Source organism: Odontomachus brunneus, unplaced genomic scaffold, assembly GCF_010583005.1.
Source record: "Odontomachus brunneus isolate Ranch 3 - 2012 unplaced genomic scaffold, Obru_v1 Obru_scaffold_085, whole genome shotgun sequence".
Taxonomy (NCBI): domain Eukaryota; kingdom Metazoa; phylum Arthropoda; class Insecta; order Hymenoptera; family Formicidae; genus Odontomachus; species Odontomachus brunneus.
In genome coordinates this window covers 1,392,285-1,416,813 of record NW_022639535.1, presented here as the reverse complement: position 1 = coordinate 1,416,813, position 24,529 = coordinate 1,392,285, and the positions used below count along the sequence as shown (strand labels likewise).

At 34.0% G+C, this 24,529-nt stretch overlaps 1 protein-coding gene across 3 annotated transcripts in view; it reads right to left on the bottom strand.

The window, feature by feature from the left end:
• Nucleotides 1-3,407: 3,407 nt before the first annotated feature.
• Nucleotides 3,408-24,529, bottom strand: part of LOC116847898 (5-hydroxytryptamine receptor 1-like) — a 76,901-nt gene continuing 55,779 nt past the window's right edge. For 2 of the 3 annotated variants that reach the window (XM_032823399.1, XM_032823400.1), the window contains exons 6-7: nucleotides 14,184-14,228; nucleotides 3,408-12,466 (exon numbers count right to left, since the gene is read on the bottom strand). In XM_032823399.1, coding sequence (XP_032679290.1) covers nucleotides 11,789-12,466; nucleotides 14,184-14,228 — 723 coding nt within the window. In that variant the 3' untranslated portion in view covers nucleotides 3,408-11,788. The remainder of the gene's footprint in view (nucleotides 12,467-14,183; nucleotides 14,229-24,529) is intronic. The other variant, XM_032823401.1, reaches the window with a different exon arrangement.

The window sequence follows — 24,529 nt, the reverse complement described above, 5'->3', positions numbered from 1 at the left end:
TTAACCCAGGGCCAGTCGAACACGCTATAAGATTCGACTATGAATACCGACCACTGAGTGGTATTCATTGACGGATTCTAAATTACTGGCTACAAAGCGTCGGAAAAAACGATGTTGTGTTACGTTAGTCTGCAGAATCCAAAAGTATGTGCCGAACGTGTTTTCACGGAGTGAAGCGGGAAGCACATACTCTTGTATAAAGGGATAATGCACACGCATAAGAAAATTGACCAATCAGAGTCCTTTATTTTCATCGTGGCAATAGAAATGAGAACTCTAGTTAGTCAATTTTCTTATGCGTTGTGTATTATGTCTTTATGCAAGGATGTGTGCCATGGACGTAGTATACATGGACTTCGCATACGGTCAGAAAAGTAAAGCCAATATGTACAGCCCCTCTGTGTTCTCTGTCTCTTTCTGCACAGACAAAGTGTGCAATAAAATTCATATTATAAGCAATTGGAAAGCACTCTGTAATGATTGGTTCGACCTAGTAATTCACTAGATAATTCTTTGCATCGATTGGTCGTGTCCAATCGTACCGTGATCGGGACGCTTCCCCATGGCACACAATATAGACATAGGATGCCATTACATGAAGCGCGGAAATGCGGAAACGCGGAAGACAAAATCTCATTAGATCCGCTATGCGTTCCGCGTCTGTTTTGATTGTCATATATTACATGAGACATATTTTGAGCGGAAAAGCGGTATGGGGAATTATAAAATATTAATTTTTAATGGTATTTATTAATTAAAATGCTTGTATTCAACAGATAAGGTGAAAAGATAAACATATTAGTAAAAATTGCAGTAAATTAAGTTAATACAATTTTAAAAAATGAATACAGATGTTTATTTGTCACCAAACCGTTCCGCCTTTCCGCGTAAATTGTGCTCCATGTAATATAAGGAGAAATAAAGTCGCGGAACAAGCGCGGAAAAATCCATTGTCACAAGTTGTCACAAGTTGTTCAACCTAACCGTCGTTACATTAATGTCTTCAAACACGTTCGGACCTGATATTTTTTTGGAATTCATACCCTTGGTACTTTTGATGAAAAAACAATAGAGAAAAGTTTTGGGCCTTCCGCTTTTCCGCTTTTTTAACGGGAAGAAATGATTCAATTCGCGGAACGCGGAAATCTAATAAGATTTTGTCTTCCGCGTTTCCGCGCTTCATGTAATGGCACCCATAGTATACATGGACTCCGAATGCCCTATGTTCTGTCGTCTATAGGCTCGTCTACAATTTCTGTAAGATTATGATTGTAAGACTGTAAGGGCTATCGCACACAAATTGACATAACTGCATATGCATAGCATAAGACCGTATCTACCAATGAGCATCGAGTATTAAGTCGCTATATTGGTGTTCGATGCTTAATATTCGATGCTCATTGGTCCATACGATCTTATGCTATGCATATGCAGTTATGTCAATTTGTGTGCGATAGCCCTAAGACGCGAAATGAATTATTTTCATTCGCTAACAACTCACGTTACAGCCTTAAGCCCGTATCAGACTACCGGCTGCATAGGCCAACCCGACTGCCGATTCTCAATGGACCAATCACAGTGAGGCGCCAAGTCGGCGATTGGTCCATTGAGAGTCGGCAGTCGGGTTGGCTTGTGCAGTTGGTAGTCTGATACGGGCTTTACAGCCATATTCTTACAGCTATTATAGACAAGCTTAATAGAGTGAAGCGGGGAGCACACACTAGGGATGGGCAAAAAGAATCGATGTTTAGAAAACATCGATGTTCGCTCATTGAGAATAATATTATATGTAAAGAAAATTTTAGGTTCTCTAGAAATTCTCTATTCGATAGCCAATCGATGCACGACTCTCTACATGTAATACCATTTTCAATGATTGGTCCGTCTTCAGAAATGTACCAATTAGAACAGAGTATTTCCATCTAGCAAGCAATCCAGTATGAAAACAAACATCATGTACTGCTGGCTTTAAATACTATCTTAAGATACTTGTTTCGTGATATTTTAAAAATATTTTTAAAATATTTTAAAATTATTATTCTATGTGAATATTTAATGAAAAGCAATATTTAATAAATACTATATATTAGTAAAAAAATATTCAACAAAATTTTTTTGATATTGATTTGAGAAAGTGAATAATAAATGAAAAAATAACATGTTAGAAACATTTTTAAAATATTGGCTTCTGATTGGGTAGGTGAATGAGAATTGAAATTTTGGAAGCATTGGAAATATAAAAAATGGAATTAAAATTGCGATTAATTTAATCCCATTTTAGATCGTCAACAAAAGCATCAAGAAAAAAGGTTTTAAACAGGCAGTTAAAATGTTTTAATATTATTTAACAAGAATGAGTTAAACCTCATTTCTTTATTAAAAAAAACATTTATTACATTTGAAATAATGTTTTGTTAACGTTATAAAAGTGTTTTTGTAAATGTGAAGGAAATAAATTTTAAACAAATCTTATAAGGTTAAAAAACATTATTTTAAAAAATTAAATTATGTTTTTCTAATAAAAAAAGAGAAATTATTTTATTATTTTTAACATTTTTGAAATGTTTTTCTAAGTTAATTTAGGTAAACATTTAATTTTTTAAAATAATGTTATTTTAAACTTTAGTGATATTAAATAAAATAGATAGGCGAATCAATGCCTAACGTGTATTTGCTAGGTACGTTATAATATACTGTGAACACTGTAAGTATACATTTTATAAGCATAAATTGCAAGAACATCGTTGGAGTCATTGGAATCACCGCGTGCTGCTCGGTCGTTAGGTTAAAAGCAACGCAGTCAGAATGGATGGGTGACCGGCATACCGCTTCAGATTCGAAATTATCGAGGGAGGATTTGCGAAAGTTTTAAGGGACGTCTACATTGGAAGTAAATAGCAAGAAGAAGAAAGTAAGAGTAAGAAATTGACCAACCACAGTCGAATGTGAGAAGAATAATCAACTATGATTGGTCAATTTGTTATTCTTACTTCTTGCTTCTTACTGCTTACTTCCAATGTAGACGTCCCTTTAGAGTGTGTTTTGACAATCGTCGGTTCTAGCAGTTATAAGACATGAGAAAATTAGGAATGAGTTTTTTTTATGAAACAATAAAAATAAATAAGTCCCCTTTTTTTCATTATAAAAACGTTTATTTTAATGTTTGAAATAATGTTTTTTTAACGTTATAAAAACATTTTTTTAACATATGAAGAAAATTACTTTGAAACGTTTTTATATCGTTAAAAAAACTATTTTTAACATTAAAATAAATGTTTTTTTAATAAAAAAAGAGGACTTATCCCATTATTTTTAACGTTTTTAAAAATATTTTCCAAATGATTTTAAAACATTTTATAAACATTTTTTAAATATTTTTTTCCTGATTGGGATGTTACTTAATTAGTTTGATTTCTATTTCTATTCGCATGATATGACGTCATTCTCTGTTCGTTTTTATGTTGCTTCATGTCGAAAAATCATGTCTATACTCAATAAATTAAAATTTTGTTCCTATTCTGCTGATATATCGTGCCTCATTTTTGCAATATTTTTACCATCATATCATGACGCAGATGTTGTTAGATTTTTGTTATGCACTATCTGACATAGCAGATCATACTTCGTTACTGCTAAAATTATGTTATAGCATAGTATACAGCACACACTTAGCAAAACCTGACTTTTGCAGGCTTGGCTATCTGGGTTAGCGTACTATTACAGTAACACAATACTATTGCAGTAACATATGAATGGTTAGGAAGCAAAGGTATTTGGATGATATTAAATTTGAACAAATAAAATTAAATACCAGGTGATTTTTCATACTCAGTCACCATAAGATTTATTTTAGAATATTTGTTTGTCTCTTCACCTGTTCATTTTGGTTCGTGACTATATACTAGCACGACTTGAAATTTTAAGGTCATACATAAAAAGTTTACGAACTACTATGTACAGAGAAGATAATTGCGTTGTGCCAGAAAGTGTTACACTTATCATTAACGATTTATTCGGTAGTTTGTCTATCTAAGGAAGTAATCGATTGTTACGCGCAAGGTACTGTCTTCTTTCTCCTCTTTTTCTTTTTTATTTCTGTTTGTGTCATAAACTAAGAAATTGTTTATCTCAATATCATACGTCTATTGTTTTTTTAAAGCAAAAGTGACAAAATCATTCCAGTATCAAAAATTTAATATAAATTCTGTAAGTTTTGTGTGTGAACAGTTGAAGTATAATATTCAATGAATTTTTCGGGACGTCTTGCATGAATAGAAAAGAGCGGAGCTGACCCACATTTAAAAGATTTAAAAGATGTCTCAAAGACATCCAGAGGATTACTAAATGTCCGCATAAATCCTCAGAATATCTTAAAAATATTCCGAGGACTTCTAAATGTCCACACAAGTCCCCAAGATATCCCTTTAAAATCTTGTGCTATGAGGGGATTATCGAATAGAATTAGTTATATCTTTAAAATAACAAAGGGTTATTTTAATAGTACTATAAAAAAGATACGATATGGTCGTGAAAACATTGTAATAATGTTAGCCCACACAGAGCTAATTGTCACAGAATTCTTGAAATATTTGCAATTAGCAAAAAATATTAGAAGTTTGAGGATAAGATATATTGTTATATGATATAAAAAGACTTTTCGGAAATTTTGAAAATTTTTTCACGGGATATATCATAAATAAATTTTAATAAATTGTTAAAGAAGAGAAAATAAAAAGTGTAGTAATTTGCTCCAGTCTTTGCTATGTTTGCATTTATAGAAAGTTTACTAAAAAATTTTGACTTGCTACAAGGTGAGTTTCTAAGTTACGTAATACCCCGTAATGAATTACACATCGGTCCGTATTCTCAGCGCTAAACAGTATTTTAATATGTTTCTGATATACTATGTAATTCCAATTTCGCAAACATATAATAAGTAAGAACCGTATTTGTTATGTATATAAGTAGCTACAGCGATGTAGACGACAAAAAACTGCTACAAGATGTTTAAAAAGTGCTCTAACTTTTTTGAAACTTTTTACGCCTAAAAGTCATTTCAAATTTTTGTTCTCAATTTAAACGAAATATCTGAACTTTTGAAACATCCCTAAATCTTCAAGATTCTGTGTACAAATATCCTGTGAATTTATTTGTTGTTTTCGAAGTAATTTAGATATTTGGAAGACATCCAGTCGACGTGTTAGAAATTTAGAACGTCCTTTATTACTCATCTAATATTAAATGCTTCGTCTTAATGATTAAAGAAAATTAAATGATTAAAGAATTGCATACCTATTTAGAACTACATAGATCTGGCACTAGATGGAGATATGAATACGGACCTTTATATTTTTTTAAGATTCGTTTCTACTCTCGAAAGCGACACTAAAATATAACTTTTTTATCAATATTCTCAGTGAACACAACGTTATATGTAACGTATATGTTAATTATAATTTCCTATTCAACGATGTAACTGTTATATAACATACATGTTATATAACAGTTACATTGTTGAGTAGGAAATTACAACTAACTTGTACGTTACATGTAACGTTGTGTTTTTTGGATTACAATACCACAAACAATATTGCGTGTACCACAAAAAGTGGTCTACGATTATTTTTTCTGAGTAAAGTTTATTAATAAGTTAAGTCGTTATCGAGAATAGAACTCGTAAGAGAACATTTGGTCTTAGTAGACCCTCATTCTGTCATTCACAACATATGTACCTATACATTTATTCTTAAACATCGAATTGGCTATGACGACATCGATGATGTTGCATTGTACCTCGTTACTCTCTCTCCATTTCCCCCTTCGTTCTCTCTCTCTCTCTCTCTCTCTCTCTATGTGTGTGTGTGTGTGTGGGACGGGGATGTGTGGGTGGATGTGTATATAGTGTGACATCTTAGCAATATATCGAGTTTTCGAACGAAAAAAGTATCGTCTTATTTCCATATCTGCGTTATACTTTCAATTCTCTTTATTGTAACGCTTTCGCTGATTGTACGACACATGCTTTTTTTCGGCCAGACAATGTTGCCACGACATAATGGATTATGTACGTCGAACATTTCGTTTTAATGAATAAATAAATTTTTTTTCGCATGCATGACACACAACATGTGCTTCACGTAAAAAACATGTAAGCACATATTTACTTTTGCTTTTTATTGATCGATTCCTTAAGCGTATTAAGCCTTTTCGCTCGATGTACTTACGCCGCGCTTATCCACACATGTTTTCTTTTTTTGGTCCAAAAATGTAACGAGCAATGCGGTATGAGGAACATTTTGTATACTGCAAAAATTTATTCTATTCGCTCTCCTTCACTTATTTCTGCATTTCTGTTTTCTGTTAAATGTGTGTCAGATTCCAAAATAAATTTAATAGTGTACAATAATATAAAGGCGCAGAGTCTTTAGATTGTTGAAAAATTTGGTGTGTTGAGCTCTACCAACACGCAGATTCTTCAATTATGACAGTCCCAACAGTTTCTCCAATACATTCAAATATTTTAACATATTTTTGATTTAACATACAAATATAGGTCGTTTAGGAAACATGTAAGATTGTCTAGCTAGTGATAAGTTCTTACGTCAGAAAAAATGGCGCGTAATTTATATGCGCATGTATAAACAAATATATGAAATGTATAACATGTTATCACGTTTGGTACATGGCTTTTTTCTTTACGATTAAAGTTATCTCTTTGTTTAAGTAGGTATCTATTGCCGTTAGTTGGAAAGATTTTTTGTTTTAGCACCAAATACGCGCGATATACTTATATTTATATAATTATATGTTTTTTTATATATATATTTAGCGAAATATTGCTGCGTATAATATAGCGAGTGATATAACAGGCATACACGTTTTTCGTAACGCTGTCGAGCGTATTTACACTCGGTTACTAAACGGTGGCTACATATTTTTCCGAATGAAGTGCAGTGCTCTTGATTGTCTCCTGATTAAGATACAATGCTGACGCGTTCGCGCTGTAATCGGTTATGCGAAGGAATCGAAGTGACAGTATAGGCTGTAAAAATAAATTTGATTAATATAACATTGAAATATACTGTTATTCTTTCATAATTTATATTACAAACTTCGACTTTGAAGATTTAAGTATATCTCTTTACTAACTGATTACGTGTAACGTGTAATCAGCAGTATCTCTCAATTGTGACAGAAGCACTGTAACTTCATTGTGCACACACTAAAAAATGTGTAGCCACCGTTTAGTAATCGAGTACACATACATACATCAATCTGAAAAGGTTAGGATTTTCCTGCAAAAAGACAAACGATATTTTTATTAACCATGTTTTGTTTCGTAAAATTATTTTTGTTTTTTTTTCTCACCCTCTACGATATCAGTATTTGCAGGAAAAACATCGAAATAGTTTTTGAGAATATGTTAGAATCGTCTACATTACTAATCAAATTTCACTTTCTTTTTGCATATTATTCTATGTATTACTTGCATACAATTACAAAAGCTATTAAGAAAAAAACGTAAATGTGTTAATAAACAGTAGCAAGGTTCAATTTATAACGGAATCAAAATTATTTGATCAATTCAATATAGCGTCTAGAGCTAAATTAACTCTCATGACAATATTTACTTTACATACAAAAGTTCTGCAATTTATGTATTCAGATTTTCCTGTCACGTAGATGATATATAAGAATATTATGTGGCACTTTAAGAATCAAATTTTGAAGTCTGTAGTTAAAGTATAATCCTATTTAAAATGATATATACAAAACGATAAGATTACGTTCAGTCTGAATTTCAATGTAAATCAATTATCATCTTATTGATTTACATGAATTTAGATTGAAGTTAGACTAAGGACACAGAACTCTATTTGACGCTGCAAACGCTTCGAAGCGCCGTATAGGCCCATCACAATCTTTCTTTACGCGCTTTAAACGGATCCTAATCTAAATCTGATGTAACATTATCGTTTAGTATCAATTGCTTTAAACAAGGAGTGAAAATAAAAAATTGTTACATGTATGTGAATTTTCCACTAACGGCAAGATAAAGCAGAGCACTAGATTAATTAGACAAGTGTCAGCACATCATCTTTTCCTTTTTTTGTCGTATTGATTTTAGTTATCGATATTTTTCATTTCTTTGAGCTCTTTCTCATCAAGTAGGTTTAATAACCATTCCAGCATTTTCTTAATAGAAATATTTAGTGAAAGAATGTAGTTGTAGAAAAATATCATATGCAATTAAATATTTCGTCTGACAGTATACAATGTGTAAATAATATTTAATATTTATATGCATTCTTGAAAGGAAATATTTATTATACGGCTATGAGATCGACGTTATGAATAAAAATAGGGGATGACTCTCATTTTATATTGTTCAACTAATGTTATCTACTTTTTGAGAACTGTTATTGTGGCTTTCTGTGAGCTCTGATTATATTAATCCAAGTTTATTTTATAACGACACCAATAGTAAAAGACAATTCCGTTTTGTCATAGAAGAAGCCGGCAGCATGTATGGACAAAATTTGTAAGACATTGCACATCACAAATGGTCGGCCTTACATTATTTATATTCCACTAACAAACTGTTTAATTTAAAACAGTATTTTATTAATAAAAGAAAAATTCTTATTTTTTAATGACTATTTGAAAACTTAAATTTATTTATATGATGTGTGAATTATATACAGATTGTCTATAAAAATTAAATAATTACTATCTCGAATACTATTTCAAACCAAAATATTCTTTTCTTTCTTATCAATTACGGAAATCAAAATATTTATTAACCATCTTTTATTTTGACAATTATTTTCCCAGTATCGGTATTGGCTTTGGCTTATCTCGGTAATCTGGCGCACTGGCGATTATCACGATGTGTATTCGCGTGCCACACGATCATGAGCCGACTCGGCTTGACTTGGCTCGTAAAAGTCAAGCTCGAGACGTTCAACCTGAGATTTTGCGTTGATTCTATGTTGATTTGACTCCAATCAAAATCAAACTAGCTCCAACTGCGCCTAATGTCTTGCAAATTTCATTGCTGCCGTTCTCGCACGCAATGCCCTCTAAGCGATATCGAGGCAAGAGCTGCCATCCATCCACACATCCATTCAAACACACATACACACACGCGTGCGCGTTCCTTGCATTTATTGGTTACGGTGCATGCTTCTGCGAGATACCTCGTACTTCATATAATGCATCTCGAACGGTGTGCTTCGGCACCTCGTGTCGCTCTGCATAACTTGGATCAATGTTTTCGAAGGAATCTGCCCTCCGCCCCGTCGCGTATGGTTTATCGTATGAGAACATGGCTTGAATATTTGCGCGACGAAAATTATCATGTTGCAGAGACAAATAGAAATTTGTTACCACAAGTAAAAAGTCACATGGTTCGCATTTTTAAGCAAAATTTATCTGTTGCAAACTAAAGTACTTTCTTTGATTTAAAAATCTTCTCACCTTCTCATCTGATCTTATTTGCTTGATTGTACTTAACCGATTTGAAATTAAAACGTATTGTCCTATTTTATTTTTTAATGTTGTCTATTTAATTGTTGCTCTTAAGTGAGCAACAAGAATCTTTTGAGAAGAAAACATATAAAAATAATATTAATAATTAAAAAAAAAAATTATACATTATGACGGTGCATTAATATGCTAAATCTTTACAAAAAGAAACATGTTGCTCCCTATTTTGGTCCAGGAATATTATACTATCTAGGCAATTATTATGAGACACAATGTGTATCGCACTATAAAAACAGTTTATAATCGTTGATATATTTTTATTCTCTTTCTATAAAATGCGAAAAAATACATTCTCCTTTTTAGTAACGTTGCATACAAAGTAGGAATCGAGTTCCATTAGTAATTTTGTGCGGCTGACCTCAGAGTGTGTAAGATAAAGTGCAATTTTATTCCTTTTTCTCACTTTCTTTAATCTAGCGCAGTTAAATTGATTATAAAATGGCTGTAAGCTTCTCGTAAAAAAAACACACATTTTTTCTCGTACTATCAGTGTGAGTAAAGTTTTAAGCAAGCAATTCTTTGCTGTATTCCATCTCGCTGGATGATGATATATAGTTACGTGCAATACACAAAATGCTCAATAAATTATAGTATATCGACGAAGTCGATAAGAAGTGATTTTTTAAAAACTTTTTTTTATACGATACTTTGTTTTCAAGAAAATAGATTTTTTTCGGGAATAAAGTTTCTCATACAGAGTATCTGATTATTATTATATCCTAAAACATGTATCATATGCAGATAAAGCATCACCTCTACATCCAGCAACATATACCACGTTGGCAGCAGATTGTCAACGGATTGTAGAGATATCTTTCTTGAAACCTATAGAGTTCATACCATACTTACAGAGTTCGTACGGCAGTTGATATGACAATTATCAGATATTATCACTGTACAACAATTTCTTTTGTATTTTCGGATTTATATTTTTACGAGGGGGAGGAGGGGATTATCTTTTCTTCGATTCCATTACTATTTATCGAGCACTCTGTACAGCGCATAAAATCTTTCTCTCTTTTGTTCTCATTTTGTTCTAATCACGTTCAAGTTCGAGCGCTTCGGTTATCGACGTCACAGTGCGATGACAATGTAGAAAATTCAATCTCATCGTCTCGTTGGCGTCTCCGTGGAGAATAAAATCCGGAATTGCGGGAAACACGTTTCATTCGTCTGATTGTCCTGTGCAACGACTGTTGTTTGTACGGTCGTTTGTCCATCAAGATTGCGCGACGTTTGTGCGAGTCAATCAACTGCGTCAGTACTGGTTTATTGGATCGTTAGCTTTAGCTCTGCAGATTGCACGTCAGTTGCGCCCATGCAAATATAATTGTATTAATTATAATCATGATACGCGCAAATAGTTTGGTTTTTGTTACAAATTTCGATATGTTTCTTGGAATTTATATGGGATTATTGCAACCGATTTTGATTTACTTACTCTCGACCGCGACGTTTTTTGCATCATAAATCTTTGTTGTTTCGCGAGAACGCGTTTCCGATGATGATTCAAGTCCGTTGCGTATCGGTTATCTTCTTCCTTGAAATATAACAAACTCAATTTCTCATTATAACTTATTCCCACGAGTTCGTCAAATTCAACGATCGCAACGATCCTTTCTGCTAATGTGACTATGTGTCCTGAGTGGATCGATCGTACGTCTCGGACAAATTGAGAATAAATAGTTGTTTTCCTTACGACGAATGACTAGCGTTAAAAGTACAAAACTGGTAAACCATCAACAACATAAAACAAGCGGTGACTTTACAACGCGAATAACCTTTATCTCGTTTCCTCTAAGACGAGTACATATGTGGACGCTCATTCCACTTTTATTTTCTGCGTTCTAATTACATCACCACCTTGAATTTAGCGAAACGATTGATCGAGGCTGCAATGCTTTTCGGTTAGTTTACTCTGTTGGTTTATTAAGATCACAAACGTTCAAGAAACCATTCATCGGACAATAGTCCTAGAAACGCGTTCTGCAAGAAAATTTGTGGTCTGCAAAACTGGTGTGTGTTCTGCATTAGAACGATTATTCTCACCGCGACAATCATCGTCGATTGTGTGAAGATGTATGGAAATAGAGAAACGTTCTAATTCACCGGAGAATCACAGAAGGATCTCATTAGGCGCTACGTGAAGTTGTTCGATGCAGCACGATGATGGCGGTCTCCGTCGAATATTACCGCGACGGTCCTCGACAATCGTCCTCGAGGAACGTCTCCTCTCGGATCACAGGAAACTCTCGTTTGGAGTGCCGGTCCCGCAGGTGCCGGCGCCAGCACCGGCGACATCCATCGACTCGACGATGCCTTCGTGATGATCGTCGAAACGGTCTGCACTCTCCGCACTCTCGCCAGCTTTAATCTCGTAATTATTGACCGGATCGCCGTATTGGCTCTGGTAAAACTCCTCGCGCATCATGTGGTTAAGGGTGCCGCAACGGAAATAAAGAATCTCGCGGAATGGCTTGCGGAAGTCGCGATTTAGGGTGGCATAGATTATTGGATTCAGCAGACTATTGCAATAGCCGAGCCAAAGAAAGAGACTTGTAATGAAGGCAGGAATCGCATCCGGATCACTAAGGAACGGCCGTACTAGTGCCAGCACGAAAAATGGTAGCCAGCAGATGATGAAGGCGCTCATGATGATACCCAGAGTCGTGCTAGCCTTCCTCTCCTTCGCGAGATTGAAGCGCAGCTTCTTCTGATGCGGTGAATTTGTGACGCTGCATGTGCTGTTCAAGTGGTTACGCACGATCGTCGTGGTTTGTCGCGTTGACGCCGTCATCATCGATGGCGTCGTCGTTGTCGATAGAATCGGCCGTTCCACCTTTTGCAGCATCGGGCACTGCGACTCGTTGCTCTTGCGCGGCCCGCCGGCGAAGCATCGTACCGCATGGCCGCTGCACTGTAACACAGAAATAACCGTACGTGTTTAATGTATTGTTTCGAGGAAAGTATAAACAGGAAAAACAGACGCTACGTAACGATTAACGTACTAACATGAAGAAAATTGCGAGAAGATTTGCGGAAGAGAAAATACGATTGGAGTGAAAATACAGTTGAGCGTATTCGCGTAAAATGCTTGTTAAAAGAGAACTAAACCGATAATGAGCTGCATTAGTGACCGAATGTTATTTCCCGTCTACCTAGTGTTTTGTATCAATTATACTGAATTGCAAAACCTTTTACGCAATAAAAGTTCATATATATATATGTGTGTGTGTGTGTGTGTGTGTGTGTGTGTGTGTGTGTGTATTTACGAGTAGAGAAAAGACTCAAGCTCAAAAAGAAGATATTTTATTTTTACTTGAGCTTTTGGCTCAATATGGCGTCTAGAATTGTCAAAACTTGTGACAATATTTATTTCATATAGAAGTGCTGTAATTGATTCTTTAAGTTCTCGTGGTGTTGTCTAATATTTTCCTTATTTTCCAGGTTTGGACCACACTTTCTTTGTGTTTTATCCCGACGTTTCGTGAACATTTTAGTTTATTTCTTCAAGGAGCAAGTCGACCAAACCCAGAGAACAAGCAAAAAAGTACCATAATTTGTGCATACATAACAAGATCTTTTCGCTACGCGGACAATATAAGAGAATATTGCGGAACTTCACAATCGAATTCCAAAGTCTAAGAAAATAGTAAAAATGAAAATTTCTGTATGTGTGTGTGAATCTTCTATTAATGGCAAGGTAAAACAAAACACTATATTAACTAGACAAATGCTGACACACCACATATGTTGTTGTTCTCTTTCTCTTCACGTATTGATCTTAGATGTCTATATTTTTAGTTCTATCTAAATTGACGCACTTTGATCCTGAGAAAATAGTATAATGGCTGTCAAAATTCGATAGCCATTACAGCATTTCCTCGGGATCAATTCGAGTGGATTTAGAAAGGAGCCACAGCGATTTGGAACGTTGTATCGATGTAAACAAATAATGAACAAACTTTCGTATGTGCTGCTATCTGTTTTCGTTTAAGTCCGTTTTCCGTCGACACTTTATTTAAGATGTGTGCGTTCAAGAGGTTTCGTAGCGAAATATATACGTTTGCATACACACTAATTTCAGGCGTTTCCAAATTGTGTTGATGTCTATAGTTGAAAATGCAGCTGAAAACTGAAAAACTGAAGGATGACAAGAAATGGAAACAGGGCAGATATTCGTCAAATAATTTTAAATTTCAATATCTGAACGCATCCGCATTTGATACCATTTTAGTATACGTGGAACTCTGATATGGCAGTAAATATTGAAACATTTTCCGCATCATTCATGGAACACTCCATGCGAAATTTATCTACACTCACAAACTTTTTTAAGGACCATATATATATATATATATATATATATATATATATATATATATATATATATATACATACACATAACGAGTCTCGACCTCTCTCAAGTATTATTCAAAATTAGGAATTCTTGAATGTATATCGAAATTTATAATTAATATATATAAACGTTCAAGGCTTACAAGACATTCGAGATTTTGAAACAATTCTAGTTTCGAATAATGTTTTAAAAAATTAACAAATCTTTGAGTGAAGACATTCGAAATAGAAATTTGTCTATCACTATTTGTAAGTGAAGTAATTGGATATCTTACCACTGTTAAATTATCCTGTGTGTCGGTGCGTACCTCCGATCTCATCTATAACAAACATGTTTTAGGAAAACTTTCAGATTGGTAAAAACAGAGACTCGAGCAGGTCTTTGCACTACTGATTTCAGTATGATTCATAACGCTAGAGAATAATATAACAACATTAGGAAAGAAGGATGCCTGAAGAAAAATGAAAGAGAAGAAGAAATTGTACATATATCTGCGAGAGATGAACGATCAACAGACATGGTGTGTGTATATGTATATGTATATGAATATGTATATGTATATGTATATGTATATGTATGTGTGTGTGTGTGTGTGTGTGTGTGTGTGTGTGTGTGTGTGTGTGTGTGTGTGTGTGTGTATGCGTACGCGCGTGCGAGCGTGTGTGTGTATATAGGGTCGATTGATTGATATATAAGCCACTAATTTTGCGCGAGTGATCCCCAAAGCTTGCGCAAATTAAATTGGGAATCTGACGACACAAAATTAGGATAAACCCATTATATACGCGCGAGCCATCGCATATTGTACGGCTTTCGCTGTTGTTGACATGACTGATTAAATTTCGAGTGGATGTCGAAAGTCTGCGACGTGATACCAGTACGGGTTTTTTCTTGTATTAAGGAGATGCTAGAGAGTGTTTGTTGAACTTGGGTGAGAAAATGGTTCTATCTGAACGGAACTAAAAATGTCGAGAACTAAAATTAATACGTCAAAAGAAAGAAAAAGACAACACACGATGCGTCGATATTTGTTTATTTAATCTAGTGCTCGGCTCTTTCTTAATCTTAATTAAAATTCCATATTAAGAAAAATAGAGATACTTTAAAATAGAACAGTGAAGAATGCGACATATTGTAAACATGAAACAATTTTGTTGGGAATTGAATTTCTCTCAGGGGAATATTATAATCAGGGGAAATTAAATCTTCTTTTTAAAGATTCTTTTGGGTAAAAAATTATAGTCGATTCTCCCTTTTCACGCGACAATCACTTCTTTTATACATGACAAGATAAATTCTTTAAGAGAATATATTTTATTGATTTCGTTTAATTTTTATAAGTCGGTTGTCCGCGTGCATTCATTTTGCAAATTAATAAACGACCGCGAGCGGCTGTCGAGAATGCTACACGAAATTCACGTTTTCCAATAAGCATAGTTAATTAAAGGTTGACGTGTAAATATACACGCGTGCGCACATTTCTCTTCGCATTTGTTAAAGCACACGTTATATTTCCTATTTTACTTTGTTCCCTGTTATTGTGTATTAAAATTGATCATCAATAATATGTTGAAATGACCAATCGCGTCTTCAGCCGCTCTGCAATTATAATAAAATGCCATTAAAATTAAATTTGTTTCGACAAACTTTTCAATGAAATGACAAACATATTATTGTGTTATATGAATATACGTATTATAAAATTATACGTAATATAAAATCGTGATGAATGTAAAGCAGAATCGAGTGTCATCAAAATGCGTCTGATAAATACTGTACAAATAAAGCATCTCTCTCTTTTTTTTTTTTTTATTTCAGGATTTGATGAAATGTTTCTTTATTTATGATCTAAATATATTATCTTCTGTATATATTATTCTCTGTTGTAAGTAACTTAATACTGTGAAAAAAATATTGCTCTAAGCCCGCCGTGCACTTAACACCAAATGCGATCATCTCTTTCGTTTTGCGTGTGATTTATCTAATATGACTAATGTGGTACAATATATAATATGTGGGAGTATGAAACTTAGATGAGAGACAGCAAACGAAATCTGCTTCAGAAATAGTGAAATAAAATACGGATACACATACAGAGATATACGTTATACTCTCTGTTATGTTCCGTTACAGTAGCTTTTTTCTTTTTTTTATCGTCTCTTTCATTCTCTTCTTTACAATTCTGCAAATATTTTGCCAAGTTGTTAAGCTCATCGATAATCTTTGGTCATAGTTTGCGCGAGATTCATTATCGTCATCTTCCGATAATTCCACCCTTCTCGTATTCACGATTTCACTGTCGTTACATAAAGGCTTGACAGGTCAAGGTTCGCACAATTCGATAGCTGGGAAGAAGAAAGCATGACAACAACGGAGATGCTTATGTGGTAGGGGATGGATGAGTTAAATCCATTCATTTGTGACATAGATTAATATCTCCTTCGGTTTTGGCTGAAATTTCGTGAACCGCAGTGAGATATAATAGACACTACAATAACGAATGAATAAAAGATAACTTTAGCCATTATTGTCGATCCGTGTTCTCAATTAGCGCGGTTCTTGATAAAATGATTTCCTTTTTCAATACCTCCTTACAAGCATGATCGATTTGCGAATAGTTTTAAACTAAAAAACAGTTTTAAACGTAAGTACATAAGTAACATTATTTTCAGTCCGTAATTAGTGTCATCTGATATTATATTAGAATTATTTCTAGAGTGTGTTTAGCGAAATTAATCCTCCGTATGTTCTGCATGCTGTTATAATTATAAAAAAAGAAGCGAAGAAAACAAAAGAGAAAGAGATGAGAGAGGGGGAAGGAGACGAGAGAGAGTATTGTATGATTTTGATAGATTTTTTGCGTCCTTGCGCTTTGCACGAAAGCGGCACTTGGTGAGTATTTTAATAAAACGCGATCAGCGCGTTTGCCAGCAACGGAGGTTATAACCGGGTCAGGACTTTTCGCAACGTTCAATAACTGCGGCAAGCAGGAATGGAGCTTCCGCACGACGACGTCTTTTACAACGAAACCGGTATAAAACGAATAAAAACGAATGCAAACGAGTTAATTTTCAATATGGCACGATAGCTCAATGTGCTCAATTGTGTGTTCAATTTCTAGACGTATTTCTTTGTACTCCATCATTAATGTTTTACTTGATAATGTTGATTAGTTCACTATATTTCATATGCAGTTCAGTATATTTTCCTTAAGCTTACACAGTGAAGGAGGGGACTTGATTTACAATTATATCCCTTAATCAAACATCCATTCATTCCTTATTTTTACCTCTATCTAGTTGCTAATATCTCTATAGTTACATTGTTTCTCTCTTTACAATATCATTCTTGTTATCTAAATATTCTTTAAACTCCTTGTAATGGCAAATCTTTTCTCTTCATTTCTTGTATCCTTTTCTTCTTCCATCCTTTGTGTACTTCTGTCTTCCATTACCATCTGTTATATAAATTTTCTCTATCGATAACTACCTCTGCATTACCGTACCATAATTTAAGCTTGCCAGCTTGCCTGCATTACCTACACTACCATAAAACTACCCGTTTCTTATAAATCCACAGTCTCTATTACCTGTCGACTTTTTCCGTCCTGAATCCTGTTTTCCTGCTTAACACCTTATTTCACTTTCACACTTACCTTCTATCTCTATACGCACTTATTTCTACATAATTTTCTCTATCTCTGAGCCTCTATACTTATATAATTCAATATACTAAAATTATTCTAAACTTACACACCATATACTTAATCAAGCATTCACACACTTGTACGTCATCTAACTAAGTCTATTAGATAGTGTTGTTTTGTGTGTAATAATATAATAACTTTTTCATCTTTCCGATAAAAGTTATACAGTATAAGCTATTCTAGTGATTTTTTTTATGTGTTATAAATAAAGAAACGAGATTTTTCTATCATATCCACAATATCTAATCTTTTAATTTATTTCCTTTTTACCTAATTAAAAATATATTATAAAGCAATGTGTCAAATATAGAAAAATAAACCTGTCACTCAGCGAAAAATTCCTGAAAAATTATCAGGTAAACACATTTCGTATTGAAACGCTTAATAATCTTCAACAACACATCAAAAACAAAGTTTTTCATCGCACCTATCGTAGCGCTTATCGTGATGCCAAGAGCGTAATTTAACTTTGCGTTTAATGTACGATGCGGTACAAAGAGTGTCGCTATTCAGTCGAAAAGTTTGGGGTCAAGAGGTATTCGTGCATGACGTATACGAGATAACAATAGCGTAGTGGCTTCGCGTTGATGCCGTTGATTTTTTGATCGCGTTGTTGAAACCTATCTTTGCTGGGTCATTAGGTAATTTAATAATAGTATTTGAAAATTCTTAGGAACATTCTACAATTGTAGATTAAGAAAGCAGTTCCAAGAAATTTTGCATTATACATATATCCGTAAGTTCGTTTAGATCAATGAGGTGTAAGCTACATTTAAATGCTAAGACCTTTAGATTAGGTAACCGTTGAATAAATGTGTACGGTATTTGTGATCCTCATAAACATGTAGAAAACTTATGGAAGAAAAAGAATTAAAAGTTCTACGAAGTTGGTAATTTTTTTTAGCTCGAATGGAAATTGAGATGGAAAATGATATTTGAAGAAATATATAATCTTACAATTTTTTTGCTTTGAACAATATATATATTATACGCGTGTATATATTAAGCATCTTTCAGGAAAAGAGAGAAAGTGTGTGTGTTTGTGCACGTGCGCATGTGCGCATGTGTGCATGTGTGTATAAAGATAAGTGAAAATAATTCGTGTTGTGTAATTATACCCCAGAAAAAAAGTAAAAGTTTTATGTATTTTCTCACATAATTAATAAGATCTTTTCTTCAATTCCGTGTGTAGCGTAGAAAGTGCTTATAAATTTGTGGGTATTATTATTGAATCATTCTGTAAAGCTCTCCTAGCAGCAATTCGCAATCTGAAGACTCAAAAGCTCTGTTGTAGCAAATGTGTACTAATTGGAAGCAACTTCCTCTCAATTCGAGATATCGGCGCGATGCAATTGACGTGTACGCTTTGATGCATTGTAACGGACGAGGAAATAAACGAGACCACAAGCTGTGGATGATACAATAAGCAGACATGAGGGAAACAACTGGTGCTATTTTTTATTTATTTTATATTTTTCATTTATATCTTTATTATCTATTTTCTGTTATACTCGTTACATTATTTTTTTTTTCATTTCGAGCATTCCCGCGTGCACGCGTGGGTATTCTCGGTAATATTTTAATGTTTCGCGGTTTTCAACCGAGATCCATTCTCGTTATTCTCATGTGTCAATTATTCGTATTGTATTTATATCCACGACTTGCTGATACATACGTACTCGCGTATATCGATCTATTTTCTAGATCTGCAACGTTAGATTTATTGGCCGAATACATGTTCGTATATAATGTCGGTTTTTGCTTGATAAGCTCCACCGAAATTATTTTTTCATTTTATCACATGTAAGCAAATATAAACATGCGCGCGCGATGCATTGTCATGTAACGCGCATAAAACAAATATATAAATACTGCATTAAAGACGTTGTGAATATAGATCTTGAGACGCGTACTGTATAATTAGCTTTCTTTTCTTTGCCGTATTTCATGTTTAAAAAAGAAGATTAAGTCCTCATCTCTCTCTCTCTCTCTCTCTCTCTCTCTCTCTCTCTCTCTCTCTCTCTCTCTCTGTCTCTTGTTATAAACGACTACCTTTCTGCAAAGGGCTTACTAACAAATTGCTTTAAATTTATACTTTGCTCATGTAGGTTTTGTAATAAATTCTTATCATATGCTTAAGAAGATTTTATATACACTGTAAGATTAAATAAATTCATCTAACCATTCACTTTTTGTCTTCTTTCTTTTTTTCAAAGAGAAAAGAATTGTAGGAAAGAATGTGAAATTTTTCTTTTAAGTGAGAGATGCATAGCGGAGTTCTTTGTTTGAAAATTGTCCCACGTAAATCGCAGAGTGCTACGATTTCGTGCTTCTCAATTTCTTTCTCCGATTTGTAACTTTCACAATTCCGGTAATATACGTATACTGTACATGTCTCAACTTGTGGTCTCTCAATTTTAAGGACAGCTTCTTCCATGAAACAATAACTTTCTTCGACATTCTAGCGCTGAGAAAAAGTTGATACCGAATTACTTAAAGAATCTAACACCAAAGTTATAGAAGAAAGTTATGACAGAACATCCTGTTTATAGAATATGCCATTGTGTCGAGAATCAATGGCTAGGAGGGTTAATATTAATAATTATTGCGACATTGCTGATAATTATTGCTGAATGTTTAGCGGTTCTTTGGTGTAACGGCATGTTACATCACGAACGTCGTAATTTTTTAATACGTCCCTTTGTTAATTAGAAACTTTGTCCCTCGACGAACTAAGTAAAGTTTCGCAATTTGCATAATTACGCGTGCGCTTTGATGTGGCGTTACATTTTACTGCATCTTCAGCATCGTCGAGAGACGTCGAGTTGTTATTACGTGCCACAAGTTTACACTCTGAGATTCTGGGCAAGGGTTGCGCGAGATTTTGTGTCTTAAACAATACATAAAATACTTTGTCGTACATTCGTTTTTAAGATTATAAAACTCCAAAGATTCAAACGGTCCCAACTCGTTGATCAATAAGAGAACAAAAGGGAAAGGAAGAAGAGAAAATGAATCTCTTTGAATATTTGCGGACTAACCATGCTTGTAATTGTTTCAAGCTGAATATTACGTCGCACATTGCTTCACGATCATAATAGCGCACGCATCGTCGTCATTGCACATGCACACGCATGCAGCAGGTTCTCGTGGATGTTTTTCGTTGAAAATTTCGGCGACGCTTTCAATCCACTTATCGACACGTTGCTCGCGATATATCTGGTCGAGTGTCAATCACGCTGGGACTTTTTTCGTCGTTGCTCCCTCCGTCCGTTTCGCTTCACTGCGACCGCGGGTATCCGGAACGCGTTAAAATCGCCGGCAAAATGGATCAACGCGATTCTCGCGGTGGTAGACTGGTACGGTGACACAAAATCAATCGATGCGCGATGTCGCGTACTATTCGGAATTACTGCATAGAGTGAGACATTCAATGTTGTTGAAAAGAAATGACTAATATTACAATATGTAATTGCTCACTTATGTCAGCGTAATTTGTTCAAAGTTACGCGTACCAATCTGATGACATTAACGTAATAATGAAGTCCAAACAGTATTCTTGAGTAGCTGCGGGGGGAATAGTCATTGCGGAGAGCGCAATTAGAGCGAGTCGCGTGGGGTCCGTTCATTACGCAACGTAAGATCAACGTAATAAGCAAATGTACAGAGATATCAAAGGCTCGTGATTTGTTATTTTTGTTTATCCTCCTCAATTTCGTTCGTTTCGCTCCTGTCTTACTCCCAAGATTGAAATTGATTCTTGAAATATGTTTTATAATATGCAGTCTTTATCGTAGAGATGAAGGAAATCTATTTTCTTCAGCATACTATCATTTCAAAGCCCTGAAATATTTTCGTTTGGCACGCGTGATCTAACATGTAATGTCGCTAATGATACATTTAGCTATCGCACTTTCTAAGTAAATTTTTGAGTTAGACGTTGGAGAAAATCACATCGTACGTATAAATTTACTAGCCGTAAACGCGCGTGTGTAGCATGTCTCCCATTTATCTTGTGATTTATCATCCAGTAACGCTGTAAAATTTGAGCGCAACAACTAAAAGCAGCTGCGAAACGTAAATACAATAGCCCGTGGGGTTGTTCATATTGAGCGAACTTTATCGAGCGCGATAACATATACCGCGGGAGAAGTAAATAATTTTGTAATTGACGTCGCGGCATGGTTTAATCAAAGCTACGATTTATTCATCAATTCGCCATCGTCGTATCGCCGACGATTAAATATTGATTACGGTAGTCAATGTACGTCGCACGCAAGCATCATTAATAACTAGCGTTATGTTTGCGCGAACATTGTTCCGCGATCAATGTATCATCGACGTTTGTGATTTCCTATCATGCTGTGGGTTCTCGTGTGATCATTGTTTCTTTCCTTACTTCTATCACTACTTCTCCCTACCTTTAATTCATTGTTCTGTCCGAAGAAAATTACTATCTTCTCCTTGGGAACTTTGATTTCTTTAATATGCAATCAGTCAGGAATTGTATAATTTATAATAGATTTAAGTGTTATACCATTAAATTCCCACATTATTAAATAGAGATTAATATTTTTAATGTGTATTACTAATTATTTTGATTAGATATCTTGTTCTTTGCTTTCTCTGCAAATGGATATCTATCCATATAGAGTAATAGTACTTGAAACTATCATTTGCTTTGCTCGTTTTTCGAATTTTTGGACTGTCAACAGCATATGATGCTACTGAACAGTCACTATCCATTCCCACGGCGTTGACCATGAGCTACTGCTGTTAAACTTCAATGATCTAACTTATATTGATGTAACGTAAGAACTATCTATATCCGTAGACATCTACATACGTAGCAACATCCTATATCCGTGACTATTTTCGTTATCGCTTATGGAATTTATAAACATCATCTAGTCGTTTAATTTTGGAGTATTATATAGGTAGCGATTAAACAACAATGGTTTTATAAGAAATTAAATGAAAGAGTGATTGGTGAACAAAACGTAGACGAGTTATGGCCTCGACCCAATATCTTTTTTTGGCAAGACGTACCCTAAATTGTGAACGATCACGATAAAATCAAGAAAATATATCATATATCATAAAATTGTTATATCTCGGTCTTGTTAATCCGCCACTGTAAGCCCTGAAGCGCTGCAAAGCTTGATCGTCTCTCTTGATATCTGCCAATGACAGGTCAAGAGAGAGAGAGAGAGAGAGAGAAAGAGACTCGTTCGAATGAATTGATATAGCGACGCGACACGTCGGCCCGCGAAGAATTTGCTTTATTCAGCTTGTTCGCGTATTTTACAACTTGTCACCGCACTGACTTTAACTGACATTTCAACGTTGACATTGTGATGTTTGACGTTATCATTATCATGCGGTTGTGCAAACACAGCTTTCGTGTAGCATGCATAATTATATCGAATTACTTTTTTCACTTCCTTTTTCCATTTTATTTCAACCGCTAACTGGTGTGACTATATAATAATATATAATAATACATAATAATAGATTATAATAATAATATAATACATAATAATATATAATAATATATATTATATATAATAATTTTGTCACAATTTGTTAATAAAATAAAATAATACCTAATATATTTCACTTAGGTATTAAAAAGAAACTATTGTTTGAGATATTGCGAATTAGATTTCACGTCTCTAACAATTCTCTGAAAAAAATAAATACAATTAATTGTTACGTATAATTTCACGAGGTGAAAAATTATATGTAATTAGTAACTTGTTCCATCAATAACCTCTTTTTCTGCTTCTCACTGTTTTGTTTGGCACATAAGCAACTACTTTGACATTAGAAAGAACTCAATGTATATAATATATTTAATCTTCCGTATATTTTATAAATTGTAATACAAGCGGCCATATCTTTCGAAAAATTGCGTACATAATAATTGAGAGCAAATGCAAAAAGTATTATTAAAGATAATTACTGTGTCGAATGGTTGAATTGTAATACTTCTAACAAGATTTGCGATTGCTTTTTACTTATAGTTGTTACCACAGTTAATGATAATTACGATGAATCATAATAATGTTTTAATATCAATATTCATGCTATTCTTTTTACACTATATTTGGACAAGCAAGAAAGTAGTAACGTGAAAGGAAGCCAGATAGTACGGTAATGGTTATATAATTACGGTTAATGACTATATAATTATGTTGAAAATGAGACGTTTATTGTCGCTGCTACGATACACTCTTTCGATGAGAACTATTAAACGTAATGCTTTCACGCATAATTAAATACGTTCAGTTTCGTAAATACTTGATTTTTAGCCACCGATCTTTTCTGCTATGTGATTACATCGAGCAACAAGCGCATTCGTTAGTCTCTCACGTTAATCACGTTTACAGTTTAAAAGCCGCTTGATTGAATCTAATAATTGCCTCTAAAATTTACGTAATTGAGCAACCGTTGTTGATTAATCAGAACTTTTCTTCGCGTACATGGCGTATACATAGTTCATGTTGTGAAAAAAACGATTGATTTTTTAGCTTGCTTTTGCTATCACGTATAGTAATGTAAATCCGTTATACACGGAGATATATTAATTAAAATTTACTATTGATAATGTAGAAGACATATAGAATATCAATTGAGTACGCAATTATATATTTATTATTTCACGTTTGCTGTTGAAAGTGACATAATTGAATGACCGTGTTGTATGTGTGTGTTGATTAATTGGAATTTTTTTACACACACAAGCACTTGCCTGTGTCACTTATTATATATGATGTATATTTTTCTTAGCAAAGTACAGTTATACATATATACAACTATATATATACAGAATGTATGAAAATAGATATTTTTAAACCTCCTACAACTTATATATATATATATATATATATATATATATATATATATATATA